This window comes from Gossypium hirsutum, chromosome A10 (assembly GCF_007990345.1).
Source record: "Gossypium hirsutum isolate 1008001.06 chromosome A10, Gossypium_hirsutum_v2.1, whole genome shotgun sequence".
Lineage (NCBI taxonomy): Eukaryota > Viridiplantae > Streptophyta > Magnoliopsida > Malvales > Malvaceae > Gossypium > Gossypium hirsutum.
This window is the reverse complement of record NC_053433.1, coordinates 94,443,618-94,465,160: the sequence shown is the minus strand read 5'-3', so window position 1 is coordinate 94,465,160 and position 21,543 is coordinate 94,443,618. Positions and strand designations below refer to the sequence as shown.

Below are 21,543 nucleotides of genomic sequence, written 5' to 3'. Positions count from 1 at the left end.
TTTGACGCAAAGAGAGATGACAGCCAAGCACCCCACCCCGGTTACTCATCCCAACATACTCCTAACTTATTATATTTTTCTTAAGAACATATCGAACCTTTTGACGTTAAAAGAGATGACAGCCAAACACCCTACCTCGGTTACTTAGCCCAATATATTCCTAAAAAAATTATTTAATTCCTGTTAGCGGAGTTACCTAACACGTCACATAACCTTTTGATGCAAAATAGGGTAACAACCCAAGCTCCCTACCCCAGTTACTTAGTCAGTCACGTTTTAAGCTGTACTCATAACCACAGAAGCATCACAATTTATTATAATGAAACAAAATTTTAATTTGGAGGACTAGGTAAAAACAATCAAGTGTCAAAAATAAGTTTCGGCAACTACCTAACAGTCATGAACAAAAATTTAGAATGCAATTTTCATTAAGTGTCCTCTTTACATTTAGACTTAATCAATTTTACTATAAGCAGGATAGAGTTAACTCTATTAATCATAATTATTTAGCCTAAAAGAAATAAAAAAGTGGAGATGAAATTAAACAAGCAAGATCATAACTAACTCAGTAGACAAGAATCATGCATGTAGGTCAAACAGTGGGCAAGTCCTGGTCAAATTCTTGGGCATGAAAAAAGACAAAATATTCTTAAAAATAAATATAAGTAGAAATGAGCGTAAGGCAGCAACAATAGTAACACAACAGTAAAAGCAGCAGATAAAACGCCCAGAATAATAAGGAATGCCTCCCCCTACTTAAAACACATTGTCCTCGATGTGAAAGTAAAAGGAAAAAAAATATGTGAAAGAAAAAATGTTTTAGGAAAACTCCCCATGTAGTCACTGTCGTTCATGCATAGCTAGAAGGAGAAGAAGGTTCGACGTTGCTTGGAGAAGAGGAAGGAGGGGAAGACGTTCTCGGCTAAGTTGACATGTTGGGGTGCCGAGAATCGACATCTGCAGTTGTTGATGGTGAAGGGTGGTTCCACTGTGGGTCCATACCATGGTGCTTGAAAAATCAGTGGTGAGTGGGGTGAGGAAGAAGGTGCGGCGGCCAGTGGGGGTTTTTGTGAAAAATGGGATAAATTGTTAGGGTTTGGGGGTGTATAGGAGGGATGTTTGGCTGAAGGGTTAGTTGTTTGGCTGCAGGTTTTGGGTAGTCATGGGCAGGGATGCTATATTCCTGGTTGAAATAGGGATATGATAAGGGCTGTTCCATACCAATTTTTTGTTCTTTTTCCCTTTTCTTCCTATTTTCGCCTCGGTTTACCTAGACAAAAAAAGAGAAATTTATTAATATCCAAATAAAATAAAGTAATAAATAATAAAATAAAAATAAAATTAAGAAAAAAATAAAATAAAATAAAAATTGGGTTGCCTCCCAACAAGCGTTTGTTTAACGTCGTTAGCTTGATGCCCTAACTAGTATTAGGGCTATTTCAACTAAATTCTTTTGTTCGTATGGTCTTGAAAATTCTCCATTTTTATCATATCCACTATATTTAGGTTGAATCGTCCTTGCGCCTCTTTCTTTGGTTTCGTATTTTCCTCTAGGAAGATTTTATGTGTGTCTGTCAGGGGGTTAATCCTTTTAAGTCGGTAGTGATCTCATCATTCTCCAAAAATGAGTGCTTGAGATGCTCAAGAAGTGGTTTTAATTTCAGATCTGGTGCCTGCGCAATAGAAGGTAGAAGTTTAGTATCCATAGGAGTTAATAATTCATTAACAGATTCAAAATAATCAGGCATCATTTTAGATTATCTCCATAAGATGACTCAAAAGTTTCTTCTACTAATGAGTCAATTATGTCGACACGGTTTACGTCCAAGATTTCACTAGGATGACTAATAGCACCATAAACGTTAAACTTCACAATTTCCCCTTCAAACTCTATTGTAAGGGTTCCGCTTCTTACATTAATCTTAGTATTTGTGGTATTAAGGAAAGGTCGCGCTAACAAGATGTCTGAAGATCCACGAGTGCTATCCTCCTCTATTTTTATCACATAAAAATCTGTAGGAAAAACAAGTTCGTTAACTCCTTCGGGATGCACAATAGTCTTATCTGCTAATTGAATTATAACACCTATTTTCATCAAAAAACTCGCGTTAAGTGATTCATAAATAGAAAAAGGCATGACATTTATGGAGGCCCCTAAATCACATATAACTTTTTAATTCCTAAGTGACCTATTTTGCATGGTATTGCAAACATGCCCCTGTCTTTGCATTTTGCTGGCATCCTCCACTGTAACACTACAGATACATTCTCACCAACGCTTATGCTTTCATTACCAGTTAATTTTCACTTGTTGGTGTAGAGCTTTTTAAGAAACTTGGCATATTTCAGAATTTAGTTAATGGCATCCAACAGTGGTATGTTGATCTAGACATTTCTGAATGTTTTGAGGATCTCCTTGTCCTCTTTACCTTTACGACACTAGTATAACCTTCCTGGAAATGGAGGTTGAATTTTAGGCAATGGAGGTTTTGTTCGGAACTATTCATCGTTCTCGGGCTTTTTTTGGGCAAAATTTTGGCCAAGATTTCTGTCAGGAATTGGTTCCAATACCTTTCCACTTTGAAATGTCACTGTATTTGTGTGTTGTCTTGGATTAGTTTCTGTTTGTGACGGCAGCTTCCCTTGAGAGTTCAATTTCACAATTGATATGGTCAACTCTCTTATCGACGCCTCGATTTTCTGTTGAAAATCCTTTGTTTCCTTTTGGAAATCAAGAGTTTGTTGTAGTATTTGCTGTTGGAAATCAACAATTTCTTGTTGTATCTGCTATTGGAAATCAAACATATTAGCTGCTAATTTATTGACCATGGTTTCTAGAGAATTACCTGAATCTCGTGGTTGTTGTGGAACCTAATTTTGGTATGGTTGGTTATATCGTGGATTGGCGCCATAACTCAAGTTAGGGTGATCCTCCATCCTAGGTTGTAGGTATTAGCGTAAGGGTTGTATCGCCTTTGTGGTGGCCTAAGGAAATTTCCCACAGTATCTAAATGAGCCATAGTATCATCATACAAATTGGGACATGCATCAGTTGTATGTTCAGGTGTAGCACATATTCCACATACTTGGGGTAGTTTTGCTTTTTCTACAACAAGAGAATTCACAATATTAGTAAGTCTATCAACTTTATCTTCCAAGGTTGAATTATTTAGCTGGTGAACTCTTTTAGGGGGTTCAGGATTGGCTCGAAATTGCTGAGTATTTGTAGCCATCGTGGAGATCAAGTCTCTTGCTTGTTGGGGAGTCATGTTGACCAACACTCCTCCACTAGCTGTGTCTACCATATTCATCTCCATGGGTTTTAGACCTTCATAAAAATATTGGAAAAGAGATTGTTTTATTATACCGTGTTGTGGGCAACTTGCACACAACTTCTTAAATTGCTCCCAATAGTCGTATAGAGACTCTATTTTTTCTGTCTTATTCTAACGATCTCTCTTCTTAACTCAGCTGCACATGATGCTAGAAAAAACCTGTTAAGAAACAATCGAGAAAGATTAGCCCAAGTTCTAATAGATCCAGAAGGTAAATAAAATGGTCATTCCCTAGCTAAATCTGCTAAGAAAAAGGGAAAGCACGCAATTTAATTTGATCCTTAGTTACCCCATGAGGTTTCCCATTAAGACAAACCATATGAAACTCTTTCAGATGTTTGTGGGGATTTTCGTTTTGTAACCCCAAAAAAGTTACAGTAGCTAGATTAAACCTGGCTTTAGTTCAAAATCAGTATCCATAGTAGGATATGGGATGCACAATGGCGGTTGTTCTACTGGAGCTTCGGCTAGTTGCTGAATCGTTTGAGCCATTGGTTGATGTGCTAGATTTGGGTTTTCGTTAACCCTAGTGTTAAGCACTTCTTCTGGGGTATCGACTTCTACTTTTTCACTGTAAAATGTTTGAGTAGAGTTTTCGTTAACCCTAGACTCTCCTTCGTCGTCAATTCGATTTCTAGTGGTGGGTTACTCTGAGTCCCAACCACTCCTGACTGTTTTTTTCGTAACTTTGTCTCCTTGCGATTAACTTTTACAGTCTTCTCTATTTTTGAATCAAACGCAAGAGTACCTAGAGCAAATCTGGTCATAAGAAACAAAAAACAAGATTAGAACGTTACCGATCCCCGGCCGACGCCAAAATTTGATGCGGTCTTTGAGAGCACAAAAAATATCCTACCCCTATAAAATAATAAAAATAATAGTATAAGGGAAGTAGGGTCAAATCCTCAGGGACCAGATTTACACAATTTCTTGTTCTTTGAAATCCTGGACGAAATAGTATCCAATAAAACCTGCGTATCGAGAAAAGAAAAAATAAAAATAGAATTAAAAGTTTTGATAAAATAAAAATAGAATTAAAAGTTTTGATTGAAATTTTGAAAATTAAAATAATAGAGATAAATAGAGTTGAGGAAAAAATTCTTATAAAGAGATTCCAGCCTCCGGTTGTCTCAATTAGCCCTGGGTTCAATCCTCGGCTTTTAGGTGATCCTTCTCAAACAGAATAAGCCAGTTATAGTGGAAGAGGATGCCTATGACCACCACCTCCAAGAATTTAGACTTACGATTTAGCGGAACCTGACTCTAGCCAACAATCGCATTGTGGGACAATCTTATGCTAGATCATCACTTCTCAATGGCGAATCCCACGCCATTTTGTCTTTTGGGCTTGCCAACCTCTGACGCAGTAAGCTAACGAACCAATAATGCAACCTTCCCAAAACATACAAAGCGACTGTTCCTTGCACACGTTGAAAAGATAACTTTTTAAGAGATATGGGCAGAAGCGTCAGCCCCGTAATGCGGAGAAACAATGAATACTCATTGCGAAGGCTAAGTACAGATTCTAAGCCTCATGAACCCTGTAACACCCCTAACCCGTAACTGACATCAGATGAGGGTTACGAAGCATTACCAGACAAACAGAACATTTCGGACCAATTCAGAATCACAGATGTCATATATTATTAAAACAGAAGCATTCATCCCCAATTTATTCATCAATTTGGTCTACGAGACCTAAAACATACATTTAAGAAAAGATCGAAACTAAACCAAACCTATTCAAAATTTTTAGAACTTAACCAATTCTTTCAAACTGTTAAAGTCACACACCCGTGTGACTATGCCGTGTGTCACACATGGGCACTAAACACGCCCACGTGAACCAGCCGTGCCAAAAATAGGTCCTATGTTGACTTTTTCACATGGCCAATAGGCACGCCCGTGTACTATGGTCGTGTGATACTTAGCTAGCTACTGACTTTAGCCCACGGCCATATGACATGCCCGTGTGTCAAGACCGTATGATTCTTAAGAGAATACTGCTTTTCTTACACGACCACAAGGCACATCCATGTCCCCTGACCGTGTGGCACAAAGCAGACTTGGTTTAAGCCAACTTACCACCATTATATAGGTCTTTCCTACTAGCAATGTTAAACAAAATTCATACCACAATTATCAACCAATTCCTTGCTCAAAACATGCTTCATTACAACTAAAGCATCATCAATCAATAACCATATCAAAACTTAACACAATCATACCATGCTATCTCACAATATTAGAAATATACAACTCATCTAGCTTATCAAGCGAATAATCAAACTGGATTGGAATAAAATGAGCTAATTTCGTCAAACGATCAATTACAACCCAAATTGCGTCTTTCTTTTTCGGAAACAGAGGCAAACCCGAAACAAAATCCATGGTCATTCGATCCCATTTCCACTCCGGAATCATAATCGGTTGTAATAACCCAGATAGCACCTGATGCTCAGCTTTAACTTGCTGATAGATTAAACATCTCGAAACAAAGTCAGAAATATCTCTTTTCATTCCCGACCACCGATATAGTTGTTTTAAATCGTTATACATTTTCGTACTCCCCAGATGTACAGAAAATCTACTACTGTGAGCTTCACTCGAAATCATCCGAATCAACTCCGGATTTCTCGGAACACAAAGTCTATTTTTGAACCTTAGACAATCATCAACATATATCCAGAATTCAGAATCAGAATCAGAATTACACTGAGTTCGTTTAGACATAATCTCATTATCAACCTTCTGAGCTTTGATAATCTGTTGTAAGGACAAGGGTTTTACTTTCAATTCAGCACAAACCAATGTATCATCAGACAGTGCTAAATAAGCATTCATAGCATGCAACGCAGATAATGATTTCCTACTCAGAGCATCAGTAACAACATTAGCTTTTCCCAGATGATAATCAATCACAAGTTCGTAGTCTTTTAGCAATTCTAACCATCTTCTCTGTAGCAAATTCAAATCTTTTTGCGTTATTAAATAATTCAGACTTTTTTTATCAGAAAACATGTGACATTTCTCACCAAATAGATAGTGATGCCAGATTTTCAAAGCAAACACAATGGCAGCTAACTCAAGGTCATGTGCCAGATAGTTCTTCTCATGTGGCTTCAACTGTCTCGAAGCATAAGCAACAACTTTTCCTTCTTGCATTAAAACACAACCGAGTCCATTCAATGAAGCATCGTTGTAAACAACGAATTCTTTACCTGACTCAGGTTGTACCAACACTGGAGCTTCAGTTAACAAAGCTTTTAACCGATCAAAACTTTTTTGACATTGCTCAGACCATTCAAATTTCACATTTTTCTAAAGCAATTTTGTCAACAGAGTTGCTATCATAGAGAAATCTTTTACAAATCGTCTGTAGTAACCGGCAAGTCCCAAAAAACTGCAGACTTCAGATACATTCCTCAGAGGCTTCCAATCCAGAATAGCTGAAATCTTGCTTGGATCAACTCAGATATCGGAAGTTGATACAATATGACCTAGAAAACCAACTTCTCGCAACTAGAATTCACATTTACTAAACTTTGCATACAACTATTTATCTCGTAGAGTCTGTAGTACTATTCTTAAATGCTTGGCATGTTCAGTTTCATCTAGAGAATAAATCAATATGTCATCAATGAATACAACCACAAATTGATCTAAATACAGTCTGAAAATTCTATTCATCATATCTATAAAAATAGCAGGTGCATTCGTTAAACCAAAAGGCATAACTAAAAATTCATAATGCCCGTACCTCTTTCTAAAAGCAGTTTTCAGAATATTAGAATCCTTTACTCGCAACTGGTAGTAACCCTATCTCAGGTCTATCTTAGAAAATACAGTAGCACCTTTCAACTGATCAAATAAATCATCAATTCTAGGCAGAGCGTATTTGTTCTTTACAGTCACTTTATTAAGTTGACGGTAATCAATACACATTCTTATTGTGCCATATTTCTTTTTCACAAACAGAACAGAAGCACCCCAAGGTGAGAAACTCGGTCTAGCAAACCCTCGATCGGTCAATTCTTGCAACTGAAATTTCAATTCCTTTAATTCGGTCGGAGCCATTCTATACGGAGCTATTGAAATCGGAGTAATACCAGGTACTAATTCAATGCCAAACTTGACTTCTCGAATCGGAGGCAAATCAGGTAGTTTTTCAAGAAACACATCAGAGAATTCACAAACAATAGGCACTGATTCAACTTTCTTATCATTCACTTTCAGATCTAACACATAAGCTAAGTAGGCTTCACAACCTTTCTTCACATATTTTCGTATTTTCATTGCAGATATCATAGCTGGTAGTCTATTCAGATCATTAGACTCAATTTGGATTATTTCATCATTCTCACACCTTAAATTAATGACTTTTCGTTTGCAATTCATAATAGCATCATGCAGAGTTAACCAATCCATTCCTAGAATTATGTCAAATTCATTGAAAGGTAAAAGCATCATATCAACAGGAAAACAGATATCTCGAATCATTAACGGGAAATTCTTGTAGACTTTATCAACCAAGACACTTTTGCCTAAGGAGTTCGATACTCTAATTACTAATTCAGTAGACTCTACAGACAAAGTCTTACTATGCACTAAATTCATACAGATATAAGAATGCGTTGATCCATGGTCTGTCAATGCAATCACAGAAGTATCATAGAGAGTAAAACTACCAGTAATCACGTTTGGAAACGAAGCTTCCTCACGAGCTTTGATAGTATAGGCTCTGGCAGGTGCTCTGGCCTCAGATCTAACAGCAGTATCCCTAGTAGCTCTTTGACAACCGCTAACATTTCCCGTATTTCTGGAGGGTCTACCTCTAGCTGAGGTGTTGTCGGGTTTTAGATTCTGTACATTCTTTTACTCAGCAGGTTTAGAACAATCTCTTACAAAATGGTCCAGAGATCCACATCGGAAACATGCTCGGTTATTCAGTCTACAATTTCTCGGTTGTCTTTTACCACAGTGTTTACATCAGGTCTCTCAGATCGGACATTCCTGACACTTGCAACAGAAGTTACAGGGACTCTGAAGTTTAAATATGATCTAGCTCGATCTCGGTTTGAATGTCCCACATTAGCATTTGAACGGATTTGATCATCTCGAAATTTCTTTGGCACAGACTGAAATGATCCACTAGAAAATCTCTTTCTAACATCTCTGGCTTCAAAATCAACTTTTCTTTTCTCTTTACTTAATTCTTCAGCTTTACAAGCTCGCTCAATGAGCACAACCATTTCTTTAATCTCCAAAATCCCAACTAACAGACGAATATCTTCGTTTAGTCCATCTTCAAACCTTTTATACATTATTGCTTCATTCGATACACATTCACGGGCATACTGCTCAATCTAACAAATTCACATTCATATTCAGTAACAGACATACGACATTGTTTAAGCTCAAGAAACTCTTTGCGTTTCTGATCAATGAATCTCAGACTGATATATTTCTTTCGGAATTTAGATTGGAAGAAATCTCAAGTAATCGGTTCACTCGGGACTACAGATATTAAAGTCTTCCACCAATGGTACGCTGTATCTCTCAGAAGTGAAACAACACATTTAACACATTTCTCAAGACTCAGAGACATTTCATCAAACACTCGTATTGTATTCTCTAACCAGAATTCGGCTCTTTCAGCATCATCATTCGTTGTAGCTCAAAATTCTTCAACCCCATACTTTCTAATCTTATCAACCGGTAGTCTAATCAACTGAACCGGACTCACTGAGAGCATAACAGGAATTTGAGAAGGATTAACTAGGGGTGAAGGTTGTTGTACAGTCAGATTGGTTCTAATATAATGAGTGAACCAATCGTTCATCATCTGATAGAAGGCTTGCTTAGCCTCACTATCACGGCTACCATAATCAGTCATAAATCATCTTGCACTGTCCCTTGCGCAGGAGCAGGCGCATTGCTTTCAACATCGTCAGCTACAGCTCTATCGGGATCCATTTGCTATATAAAAGCACATTTCAATGTCAGGAGTCATCACACTATCACAGATTCAAATATATGGCATGTATAGCTAGACTCACATACGGTATGGTAGTCCTAGAACTGACTAAATCATAGCTCTGATACTAATAAAATGTAACACCCCTAACCCATAACCGACATCAGATTAGGGTTACGAGGCATTAACAGACAAACAGAACATTTCGGACCAATTCAGAATTATAGATATCATATATTATTAATACAGAAGCATTCATCGCCAATTTATTCATCAATGTGGTCTACGAGACCTAAAACATACATTTAAGAAAAGATCGGAACTAAAACGAACCTATTCAAAATTTTTAGAACTTAACCAATTCTTTCAAACTGTTAAAGTCACACGCTCGTGTGACTAGACCGTGTGTCACACACGGGCACTAAACACGCCCATGTGAACCAGCCGTGCCAAAAATAGGTCCTATACTGACTTTTTCACACGGCCAATAGGCACCCCTGTGTACTATGGCAGTGTGATACTTAGCTAGCTACTGGCTTTATCCCACGGCCATATAACACGCCTGTGTGTCAAGACCGTGTGATTCTTAGGAGAATACTGTTTTTCTTACAAGGCCACAAGGCACACCCGTGTCCCTTGACTGTGTGGCACAAAGTAGGCTTGGTTTAAGCCAACTTACCACCCTTATATAGGTCTTTCCTACTAGCAACGTTAAACAACATTCATACCACAATTATCAACCAATTCCTTGCTCAAAACATGCTTCATTACAACTAAAGCATCATCAATCAATAACCATGTCAAAACTTAACACAATCATACCATTTGCTAACCAATTTTCATGGCATAACATATATATACAAACCAAAACTTAATACATAAACCTTTTAGCCTTTAATGCCATACTTAGAAATATTTACACTTTCAAAAGTACCAAAATGAGATCAATAGTGCGGTGATGATCCTCGACTATTCCCGAGCCTTCAGTAGCTACGATAATTGTAAAATAGACAGTAAACACATAAAGTAAGCTACAAAGAGCTTAGTAAGCCAAATACAATTGGTCTAACTACTAAAGCATATAAGTACAATTCAACCATATAAATTCATAACCATTTCATAGAATAATTCATAACTTAACCATGCTCCTTTGTTTACATATATGCCATGCTTTATTTCTATACATATTTCACAAAGACGGAGTTTTTCATATTTAGAAATTTAGTATGATACAAACGTACCTACATAAATTATACATTTCATATACTCAATCTCAGATTTCATACGCCATCATCAGACGGGTCAGAAACGATTACAGATGCTCATAAATAAGTACAATGCCGACGTCCCGGACGTGGTCTTACATGTAATCAAATATTGATGCCTCTGTCCCAAACAGGGTCTTACACGAAATCAGATACGATGTCGATGTCCCAAACATGGTCTTATACGTAAATATCAATCGAGGCCTGTGTCCCACACACGGTCTTACACGATGTCTCAGACAGATGTCAACTTTGCTTAGGAACATACCAAGTTTTTTAGATATTAACATATTATCATACTTTACTTCAAAGATATACATTAGACACTCCAGACCATCCAATACAGATTACAGTTTATATGTGCAGAATTTATTTCAATTAACACGTAATTGTAATTTAACTTACCTCGGACAGATTTCGGACAAAACGAGTCGACTATTCAACTATTTTGGACTTCCCCCGATCTAAGTTCGATTTTCTTTATTCTTGATCTTTTCAATAGAAATTCAACCATTCAATCATTCATTTCATTCAATTTAATCCATATACACATATTTTGGGCACTTTACATTTTAGCCCTTATATTTTCACACTTTGACAATTTAGTCCATTTTTCACAAAATCACCAATATGCAAAATTCACCAAGACTATAGCTTGGCCAAATATACATGGATCCCATACAAGCCCAAATAACATATTTAATTCACAATTTAGACCTTCAAAACCTCATTTTCACAATTTAGCTCAATTAGCTCTATTTCATCAAAATTCAAAGACAAAGCTTAAAAATCTCACACATATCTTTCATAATCCATATAAAAACATCACAAAGGTCATATAATCATCAATGACACATTTCATAATCTTCAACAAAAACAAAAATTTAGACATGGGTTTTGAAGAACACGAAGCAACGATCACAGAAACATAGAAATTATTAAAAACCGAGCAAAATGGACTAACCTATTCACTCATGCAATGGTCGAATAATTTGAAGCTTCAATGGCTTCTTCTTTCTCTTAATTTTCGGCTGAACAAGGTGATAATATGGCCACTTTCATGTTTTCTTTTTATTATTATAACTTTAATAATTATTTTTCCCATTTTGCCCTTTGTTATAAAATTATCCATTCACCTAACACATGTCCAACATTGTCCACTTACTATATCAATGGTATATTTGACATGCAAGGACCCTTATTTTAAAAGCCAAGCCAAATAGGTGCTTTAACATCTAGCACTCAACTTTTACACTTTACGCGATTTAATCCTTTTTCATAATTAAGCACAGAAACAGACAAATTAAATCACAGAAATTTCACAGATGTAAATTCACATATCACAGACACAAAAAATAATATTAAAATATTTTTTAGACTTGAATTTGTGGTCCCAAAACCACTATTCCGACTAGGGTTAAACCGGACTGTTACAAACCCTTTTGGTGATTTTCGACAACCTTTGGCTAGATAAGTTTAGTGGCTCATGATTTTTGGGGAAAGAGAAATAAATATAATAGAATTAGAATTTTCATTGAAAAATATAGAAAGAACAAAAGACTAAACTTTATGGGGGAGAGAGTGTTTACAGAAAAAGAAATGTCAAATTTGTGTCACTTCATCCCCTATTTATAATACTAAGAAACCTAGTCTATTTCTAATTAAATTTGAAAAGATGAATACAAATAAATAAAGATAATTAAAGATAAATAAGGATGAATGTTAAATCTAAATCTAAATCTAAATAATAATCTTTAATACTTATCCTAATATAATTAAAAATTAAATAGAGTCTTGTGCTATAAAATCTCTTCTTTTGCATTTTTGCTCCCAAAATCTTCCACACTTTGCATTTTTGGCACCACTTCTCTCCTATTTCGCATGTTGGCCCAATTTAACTTTAAATTGATGCTTTTAGCCGTTGAATTTCCTTTTGTCTTCAATTTAGTTCCTGTAAGATAAAAAGCCATAAAAAGCTCAAATTAGTAGGATCATACTCAAAATAAATATATAATTAATACATAAAAATATGTCATTCTAGAGTATTATCATTATTTCACTCTAAAAATACTTTTCCCAAACATAAAAACTAGAAAAAAAAGTGATTTTGAGTTTGGATTTTGTTAGCTCGAACTGTTGCTAAGAACCAAGTTAAATGTGTTACTCCTTCACCATTAAGTGGAAAAAGAGTAAACAAATAAAATACAAAGGAGTTGTTTATGCAATTCGGTTTTCTCACGTCTGTGAAGTCTAGCTCGGTGAGAAATATCTACTATCTTCAACACTTACAACAAGTTATCATAGTCTATCATACCCTCATGACAATTTTCACCTTTGTACCTTGAAGAATGATACTTTCACAATTAAATTCATCCCTTATGAGTTCAACAAGTAAAACTACAACACCCAATGTTTAAGTATTAAAATGCACTCATATAATAAGGTTCCTCTCAAGGACAAATAAAGTGCTTAATTCTCCCTGTATAATAACTTATATAAATCTCTCAATTATATAAAATATTTCAAGACTTGCTAACATAAGAAGATCTATATCAACCCCTATTAAACAACAATAGAATAAGCTAAATACAATACAATAACAAGGTACAAGGTAAATAGAGACTCTTGGCAGCTAAGGAATCAGAATTTCAATCTAATATTCACGATCTAAGGGATCAAACAGGGGTGCTCCGATCCGATCCAATGTCCAAAAAATGTTTCCACAATTGATATGATCTTCATTGATAGGCTAAATACTATCCATATACTCAGCAAAACTCATAAATATCATTCAATAAATATCTAACATCTCAAATATGAAAATTGTCTAAAACAAACCCAATTGTAAGGGATGGGGACTCCCTTGACACTCAATTAATAGTTTTATATTTTTTGATATATTTAAAAACACTTCTGACTCAAAAAATTATCTCTTTAATATTATTTATGGCTCTAAAATTTTATTTTAACATATAAATAATATTAAAAAAAATTGAGATTTTTTTTATTAATCTATAAGGTCATTGTTAAGTGCTAAATTAAAACTTAAAAATATTATTTGATCAATTAAACATTTAATTTGTTGGGAAAAGATAAATAGGCATATTTTGATAAATTTATACCAAAAGCGAAAAGCGAAAAGCGAAAAGCGAAAAGCTGAAAGCTTTTTATTTTTTATTTATTTTTTGAACTTTTGAGTTTAAGTCTAAAAGTTTGAAAAGCATTTCTAATTTCAAACTCATTGTGTTCTTTGCTTATGATGCTAAATATACTTTTGGATGTTAATTTGAAACACAATGGAAAATTGGGACTTTTCTAAATTAGTCAAACATTTAAATTAACTGACTCAATTAATGATTTTAACTTTGACACAGTTGAATAAAGAGAAGTTTTCTGAATTAAAAGTGATATAGAAATGTGATCTAATTAAATAAATTTTACATCCCAAAGTCATACAACTGTATGTCATTTTTTCCCCGTCCAATGAATGTATCATACAGACAATAGTGTTGGGTATTGTTAGGAGCCTTGGGAACATAGCAAGTCGTCAATTAAAGCAGATTGGTGGTACAAATGGTTAAGTTCTGTTATCTCAGTACTCTTTTAACTGCTGCTTTGTCTTTGCTCTTCAGCTTGTGAATCTTTCAGTGGCTTTTATGATCTGGGTATTGATTTGATTGTACAGTAATGTTGTTGCTAAAATCTTGGGTGGTCTTATTTTTGGGTTTTAACGAGTCATTTTTGGTTTGTTTCAACAGGCTGAGAGCAGTGCCCACGTTTTGTTTGAGGGAATTTCTCCTTGCATTTGGTATAGGGATTTGTGATAGCAATGGTCAGGTTTGTTTTCACTATGTTGAAAGTAGTTTATCTGTGATCAGTAATTTTACTTTGCTTGAAAATGATAATGGAAAAGAAAAGAATTTTAGTAGGGTAATGTAAAATCTTAATGGACCCGTGTTTCCCTGAATCCTCGCGGATCTTCGTTGGACAAAGAGGGGACAATCTAACTTGTGGGTGGGCCAATAGCTAGCGATCGTTTGTTGTTATATTTGGTTCTGTGTAATTCCTGTTTCAGATAGTCCACTAGTATTGATGATAGGAAGAGAGAGGGAAACTGAACTTGCTGAGGAGAAAAACAGCAGCAAGTACAATTTGATAAGCGATCCGGGATATTGATGTTCGAAGTCGGAATAGAAATTAAAACCGAATTAATATGTGATTGTAAAACTCTGCCAATGCAGTGATTATGTAATGTGATAATCTAGTTTATGGTCTAAGATGAAGAATCAACAGTTTCATGTTTTGGCTGAAGTTCGAGTGTCTTGGCAGCATCCTGTTTTTTAGTTTTATCTATCTAAAAGTTATAAATTGCATTTATGCTCAAATATCATCGTACCAGATCGAAACTTTTCTTCATTTGCAGTCTATTACTGTTCATTTACCTTCTTTTTCCTTTTACTCATAGAAAAAGCATCTTTTCTTCTTTCATCTCAGACTGTAATTGATCGGTGATGTAGTTTACAAAGATTCTCTACCCGATTCATTTCTCGAGTCATTTCAAAATTATCACCTGAAGTAGATTTGAAGGATCCACGCACATGGTCCCCATGTTTAAATATGAAATGAAAGGTGAGAGGGGAAGGTTTGTCATAATCTTTGCCTTTCCCATCTCTATCCACTGCATTGATTTGATCTACTAGAACCCAAAATTACTTTTAGCATTGTGAGACAGGCAGGGCCATGTAAGCACCATTTACTTAACTTTTATTTGCTAGTATCCCCTTTGGAGTAGACCTTTCTGACTGAAGGAAGTTAATATTCTTCTTGAGACACTAATCGTAATGTCCTAAATTGCGATTTTGTGAGAGAAAATTGTCTTTTCTAAGAAATTGATGTACTTATTTTTGGTATATGGAATGCACAGCTTTGAAAAATGTATAGCAAAGAGGAAACCATTTACCAATATGCATGATTTAATGGTTTCATATCCAAGTTATTGAGAGTTTATAGTCTCTTTTTAGGAACTTTGACCTTTCTGATCAGCATCTTAATATTCATAAGTACACCAACAGGTTTACATACTTCTTGGACTGTATAGTGTGGCACTGTTTATATTTTATGTTCAGGGAGCTTAATTACCTGCTGTTGTCTCAGTGCTTCTTTACTGGCATCTAGAGCAAGGAGAACTGTTGCAAATGTACTATAGCCAGGAGCTTTCGGGATCATCTATGCTCAAAATAAATACCAAGCTGACCAAGTGGTTGAGACATTAGAATGAGAGGTGTCAATCTAGAGTACGGAATCTATCCTTTCAAATACCAAGCATGCATTTGAATCATCTGATGTGTTCCTTAATATCATCATTGATTATGATAATTATGCAGAACTTCCTATGTAAATTTGCTATGGAATCTATCTGTTTGTCTTATCGTTTCAATGTTTTCAGCTTACAATCATTGAGCAGTATAAAGTTCACAATTTCTTTAGATATCAATATCACCGATAATATTATGCATCATTTGAAAAATCAAATCCATAATTTACAGTCCTATTCCTTTGCAGGAACTTGACTACCCATACCCATACCTGGCTACCCCTATTCTCTTTCTCTCATCCATGTAAACAGTTTGATGTTATTTTCAAGAAAAAAAAAATTATTCTGTAAGTCTAAGCTTGACCATAGCTTGACAAGCTCCATTGGAAGCCTATCTTTATTTTGAAGCAAATAGCTCACTGCCTAGAGCAATTTTTGAAGTACCTTCACCTCTGACTGTTGTCAGTTCCATCTCTTTTTCATGGATCCTTTCTAGCTCAACCACAACCATATTCATATTCAGTCTCCATTTTCCAGGAAAACACATGCATTTTAGTGTCAGCTTGATCAAATCCCTAATGCCATCCATAGTAAAGGTTCCACCTAGTCTGTAGTCCACAAGTTCATTGGAACTCAGCCGTGATTGTACCTTCAATGAGTTGGTGAAAACAATTGAACATAATTGAGATGAATAATTCTTAAAGAGTGGGAAAAGCAAAAACAAATCAGTGGGATAGAGTTTGAAATATTCTTCATTTATTACTTAACAGATGATAAACGCTAATCTATCATTTGTAGTACTAGAAAACAGTTTCCTCAAATTCATAACTTGGAAAATTGAAAATTAATTTAAACCTTTCTCTTTAGATTCATAAGCCTTGATCTTAGCATTAGCAGAAACTTATAATGTATATAATAGTTTAGTGATTCTCCTAGTAAAACGAGGTACTAGTCTGCTTACCAATTGAATTAAGCTCTCATTGGATCTTAGGTAATCGATATGCATGGCCTCCTCCCGTCCAGTTATGAGCTCCAAAAGAAACACTCCAAAGCTGTATACATCACTCATTTCGGTGAAGCTCCCCAATGCATCCACCCTGACATCGATGCATGGGATCAAGTAAGTATAGGTGAAGGTTTTTCTTTCCACAACAGTAACACAAATTGCTTAAAGAAGAAATCAATTTACTCTGGATCTTGGAAAACATTGATGCTAGAACTGTGAGATGAACCTGCTTCTTCTATCCTTTCAAGTAACATTGCTATCCCTGCATCTGCAACCTTAGCAGTGAAGTTCTCATCAACCAAGACATTGGCTTTTTTGAAGTTCTTATGCATTAATGGGGGTTGCAGGCTATGCAAATGGCATAAACCTGCAATGAAAAAACATGATTTCTTCAGCTTGAAACTAGTAATAAATTTAATATTCCTTCATTATTTTGACCCTCATATTTACCTCTAGCAGCCCCCAGAGCTATTGATAACCTTTGCTTGAACTCTAGTCTAGTTGGAGCCTCTCGTCCGGTATCTGCCAAAACCCGGATGAATGTAATGTCTTGCTTCGATGATCATGAAAAATCTATGCTGTTAATGAGTCATACCATAAAGATGATTGCAGATGCTTCCATTAGGTATACATTCATATATCAACATTCGAGATCCACTTTCTTGACAGTACCCTAGAAGAGTAACCAAATTCCGATGTCGAATCTCTGACAGATACTTTACCTGTTCGAGACTCTAATATGTCAATTTCTATATGAATTGGCGGAGATTGGAGCCATTAGAGGCATAATTTTGAGATTCTTTATTGTACAGTCAGATGTTTCAAGTGGGAAAAAGGTAAAAGAAGCATTGACAGTCAAAATTATCTTCAGGAAGTGTCTGCAAGTAACATATTCATAAATACCAACCAACTTACATTTTTACCTGGAAAATGACTTTTTGGAGCTAATTGTTGACATAAAGAATCACTTGAAAAAGTTAAAGCATTTCATAGAGGTGAGGGATTTCCGAGTTGTAATGTACTTGACATAGATATCTATCAGATATGAGCTATATAAGTTAGAAGAACTGGTTATACCCCTGCAATGAACTCCTCTCGAGGAGCCCCTGGATGTCTTTTGATAGCCACAACAATGCCATGAAGCCAACCTTTATAGACCGGACCGAAACTTCCAAATCCAATAAGATTACCATCTGAGAAATGCTTGGTAGCTTGGTCCAACTCTTCTAGTCTGAATTGCCTTGCTCCTTGAGGTTCAAATAAAGACTGGCTAGCTGATGAACTGGGCCCAGCTCCTTTATTCCACTCCACTGCAGTGTTGGAGCCATAGTTAGTAAAAATATCAAGCATTAAACACTATGGTTTCTGCAAGTTTGTTGCAGTGGACCCTTACTTAATGCAGAAGGATCTGAGGAGCCAGTCTCTGAACTTCTTTTTGAAAAGTTCTTACATGATTTGTAAAACCAAATGAATCCCATGATTACAATGACGAATACAAGAGCCCCTGCAGCTACAATAATTATCACTGCAATCTTTGACATCTTCCTTACTTATCATTGAATTTGTGATACTGAAGAACCATAAAATTATCAGTTGAATCTGTGATATTTAAGAACAATAGAATTGTGAAATTGAAGAGTTTCAAAATTAAGAATTCAACATTCATTACCTGCTGCAGGAACCAGAGACCAAGTGGTCCTTATGACTGAACTTCCTTTATTGATGTAGGCAATTGAGCAATGGCGATAGTACATTCGGTAGCGACAAGCATTCAGAAAGCAAATTGGATGATCTTAAGTAACAAAACTTGGGAAACTAATGTTTGGTGAGATTCAATGCTGCTGAAATTTGAATAAGAGATCATTAGACAACTCATTTGCTTTCAAAGTACCCACATTTGATTTCAATGTTAAGCAGCTCATCAAAGTGACAATGGAAAAGGCATGTCACTGAAGATCATCCTGTCCTTAACAACCCTTTCTTTTTTTTTGCCTAAACCTTTTTGGTTTTGTGGGAGTGGAGGATGATCCACAAAAACAAATATAAAAATCTCGAAACCAGAAGTTATTGCCCTATAGACTTACTGCTGATGGGATTATTGTTGTTATATATTTGGCATTGATTCTCATAACACTCAAAACTCTGCAACTCAAACAAAAAGCTGAAACAAGAGGTTTAATCTATAGCAAGAACTTGCTGTCAACCAAAAGAGACGGTGGACATCAATGGACCCCAGAAGTAAAAATGTAAGCATATATGGGAACTGTTAATATGCAAACTGTAAATATTTTGATTTTACAGAGTGGATGTTTACAGATAAGAAAGTGACTTTATTAGACAGGTACTGGAAGACATAATTATTGAAGGGGGATGAAAAAAAAAGGTTAGTTATCACTTATATCATATCAGTGTATCAAATACAAGTCTCTTCAGTGATTTAACTATTTAAACCTTCTTTTTTGCCTCTTTTTTCTATCTGATCTGGAAAGGACAAGAGGGGGATACCTATTTTAGTAGAGAGAGATTGAAGAGTCTTCCATTGATGGGGTCATTGACAGCTGCACAAACAAGACATTGCCCCAGCGAAAAAGTATAACTGGCTCCTCAGTTTCCATGCCTGGATATTCTCTTTGATTTTTTTTTTCTTGAAATGCTGCATATTTATATTAACAGCTCTGCCAAAACCAGTTATGTTGATTATCTCCTTTTATACTTGCCTGCTTTTGTATGTATTTATTGCTTTTGCATATTGTTGAGCTGTGATCAATGGTGGGGATGCGTTTTGAGCTGTATATATATGTTTTTTTCTCTCTTATTTATTTATTTTGTTCTTTTTCATGTATTTGTTGTGTTTTGTATTGGGTTTGAAGGCCTATGGAGATTGGTTGAATGAAATTGTCTGTTTTCTGCAGGTTTTTGGTATGCTGAGTACAAATAGGCCAATGTCAGATAATAGACTGTGGACAAAGAGTTCTTTTTTGTTAGACATTGCTATAGATTTCTCACTACAAAGATATTGTTTCAATTTGTTGTCTCAGACATTGGCCTTTAGCAAGCTTTTTGATATAAGTGTATTGCCTTTATGCAATGGTTCTTATCCTATGTTACTCGGATTCTTAGTGTGAACGTCTTATCCGTTCCCAAAATGGTAACGTTCGTTCATCGTTGTCTGATATTTTTCTTACCATATGAGGAGGGACGTTACAAAAATGAAGGATCCGAGCAATATGGACCAATTTGGACCCGAATAGGTTCCTTTTAAAACTACTTCGTTAATCTGGACCCGTTATCAGGTTTTCCGTCTAAATGTCGGTTCTGGTTTAACAGAGGGAGAGATTTGCATGATGATTACATGTGAGCCATGGATTGGCAATAAGATCTGCTACAAGGGACCATTTTAGGTATGGTTCTTTAATAAATAATTATATGATGAAACAAGTCAGTACCTGGTGATACAATTATACTTCTTGTGGTCCTTAAAATGTCATGGTAAACAGTTTTAAGACTCAACTGTTCTTGGGTTGCTTTGATTCAGATTTATTTTCTTCTATAAAACAAGTCTCTGTCTGCAAATAAAAGAACAGATTGCATATGGGTAGAAGTACTGTGGAGATTACTGTACAAAGAGTTGGATTATATTTTGTCATTTCTACTAAAAAATTGACAAATTAATTCTTATACATTAGATTAAAGAATCTCTAAATCTATTGGATATCATTTTTTTTTTTGAATAATTTATTAACAACAATGCTCATACTAATTAAGTTAAGACTTAATCAGCGAATATCACATTTTAAAAGTGAATGTATGGAACAATTAAAATCTAAATATAAGTTAAATAAAAAATTTGTATTTGAACTCTTCAATCCTATAAATTCAAACTTTTTAGCTATGATAAAGAACACATATAATTTATCTCTTCATTTTTTTTTTTTTTTTTACAGATTGAACAAAATTTTCTCAATCCAAACAGCAAGAAAAGGAAACACCCAGTGAACAAGAAAATGAAAAATGTAAAAGTAATCATGTCAGAAAAAAAGTTGTGGGGGAGTTTCAGAAATTTTCAGAAAAAAGTTGTTAATTTTTAACCTTAAACATAAATCATTACAAACGAAAAACAAATCATGTTGGTATTAAAAAGCTTCATGTCTTATGTTTTGCAAGACTTCTTTCCCGTTCATAAATGGAAAAAAAGGAAGAAAAATATCTTCTGCTATTAAATTGAAAAGAAGAAAAAAAAACCCAACCAAAGTCGAAAATAGAAATTTGCTTCATGAATTGGGAATGGTAAATGCAACATTTTTGTCCATAATTGATCAATTATCTTAAAAAGGATAAATTGATAAAAATCAGTTCATTTTCAATAGATTTCTTATTATATAACATTAAAAATTAACAAACACAATTGTTAGTTTCTAGGCTAATTACCGTTTGCCTTTATTTCCTACTCATCAACCATTTTTTTTTCTTCTTTTCATCCATTTTCATCCACTCAATGAGTTTTCTCTCTTTTCAGTTTGCAGATCTATTTTGTGAGTGTCTTTATTGTCTTTATAACTCGTGATGGACAGATATTGGTGCCTATCATTGTTGAAATACCACCGACCACCGATAATTTCTTTTAAAAAGTGGGCAGCTCTTCGTTG

General features: G+C 35.2%; 1 protein-coding gene and 1 long non-coding RNA gene across 7 annotated transcripts; one reads left to right on the top strand and one right to left on the bottom strand.

Moving 5' to 3' along the window:
* The first annotated feature begins 13,775 nt into the window (after nucleotides 1–13,775).
* On the top strand, nucleotides 13,776–20,583 carry LOC107896713 (uncharacterized). Of its 3 annotated transcripts, XR_005903475.1 has the most exons (8): nucleotides 13,776–14,242; nucleotides 14,336–14,414; nucleotides 15,072–15,206; nucleotides 15,732–15,871; nucleotides 16,883–17,011; nucleotides 18,626–19,280; nucleotides 19,387–19,487; nucleotides 19,810–20,583. It is a non-coding gene; the product is annotated as an uncharacterized lncRNA (long non-coding RNA). The 3 variants fall into 3 exon arrangements; XR_005903474.1 differs by lacking the exon at nucleotides 19,810–20,583 and having other exon boundaries at nucleotides 13,777–14,153; nucleotides 19,387–19,485; XR_005903476.1 differs by lacking the exons at nucleotides 16,883–17,011; nucleotides 19,810–20,583 and having other exon boundaries at nucleotides 13,778–14,242; nucleotides 19,387–19,485.
* LOC107896711 (probable serine/threonine-protein kinase PBL2) lies at nucleotides 16,060–19,597 on the bottom strand. 4 transcript variants are annotated; one of them, XM_016821954.2, is made up of 9 exons: nucleotides 19,403–19,597; nucleotides 18,567–18,738; nucleotides 18,291–18,401; nucleotides 17,975–18,207; nucleotides 17,493–17,619; nucleotides 17,348–17,419; nucleotides 17,081–17,264; nucleotides 16,853–16,988; nucleotides 16,060–16,540 (listed from the first exon to the last, which is right to left on the bottom strand). In XM_016821954.2, exons 2-9 carry the CDS (start codon nucleotides 18,649–18,651, stop codon nucleotides 16,289–16,291), a joined length of 1,200 nt encoding a protein of 399 aa, XP_016677443.1. In that variant the 5' UTR covers nucleotides 18,652–18,738; nucleotides 19,403–19,597; the 3' UTR covers nucleotides 16,060–16,288. The 4 variants fall into 4 exon arrangements, with proteins under 4 accessions (XP_016677443.1, XP_040934983.1, XP_016677444.1 ...); XM_041079049.1 differs by having other exon boundaries at nucleotides 18,567–18,735; nucleotides 19,403–19,572; XM_016821955.2 differs by lacking the exon at nucleotides 19,403–19,597 and adding an exon at nucleotides 18,982–19,111.
* Nucleotides 20,584–21,543: the final 960 nt, after the last annotated feature.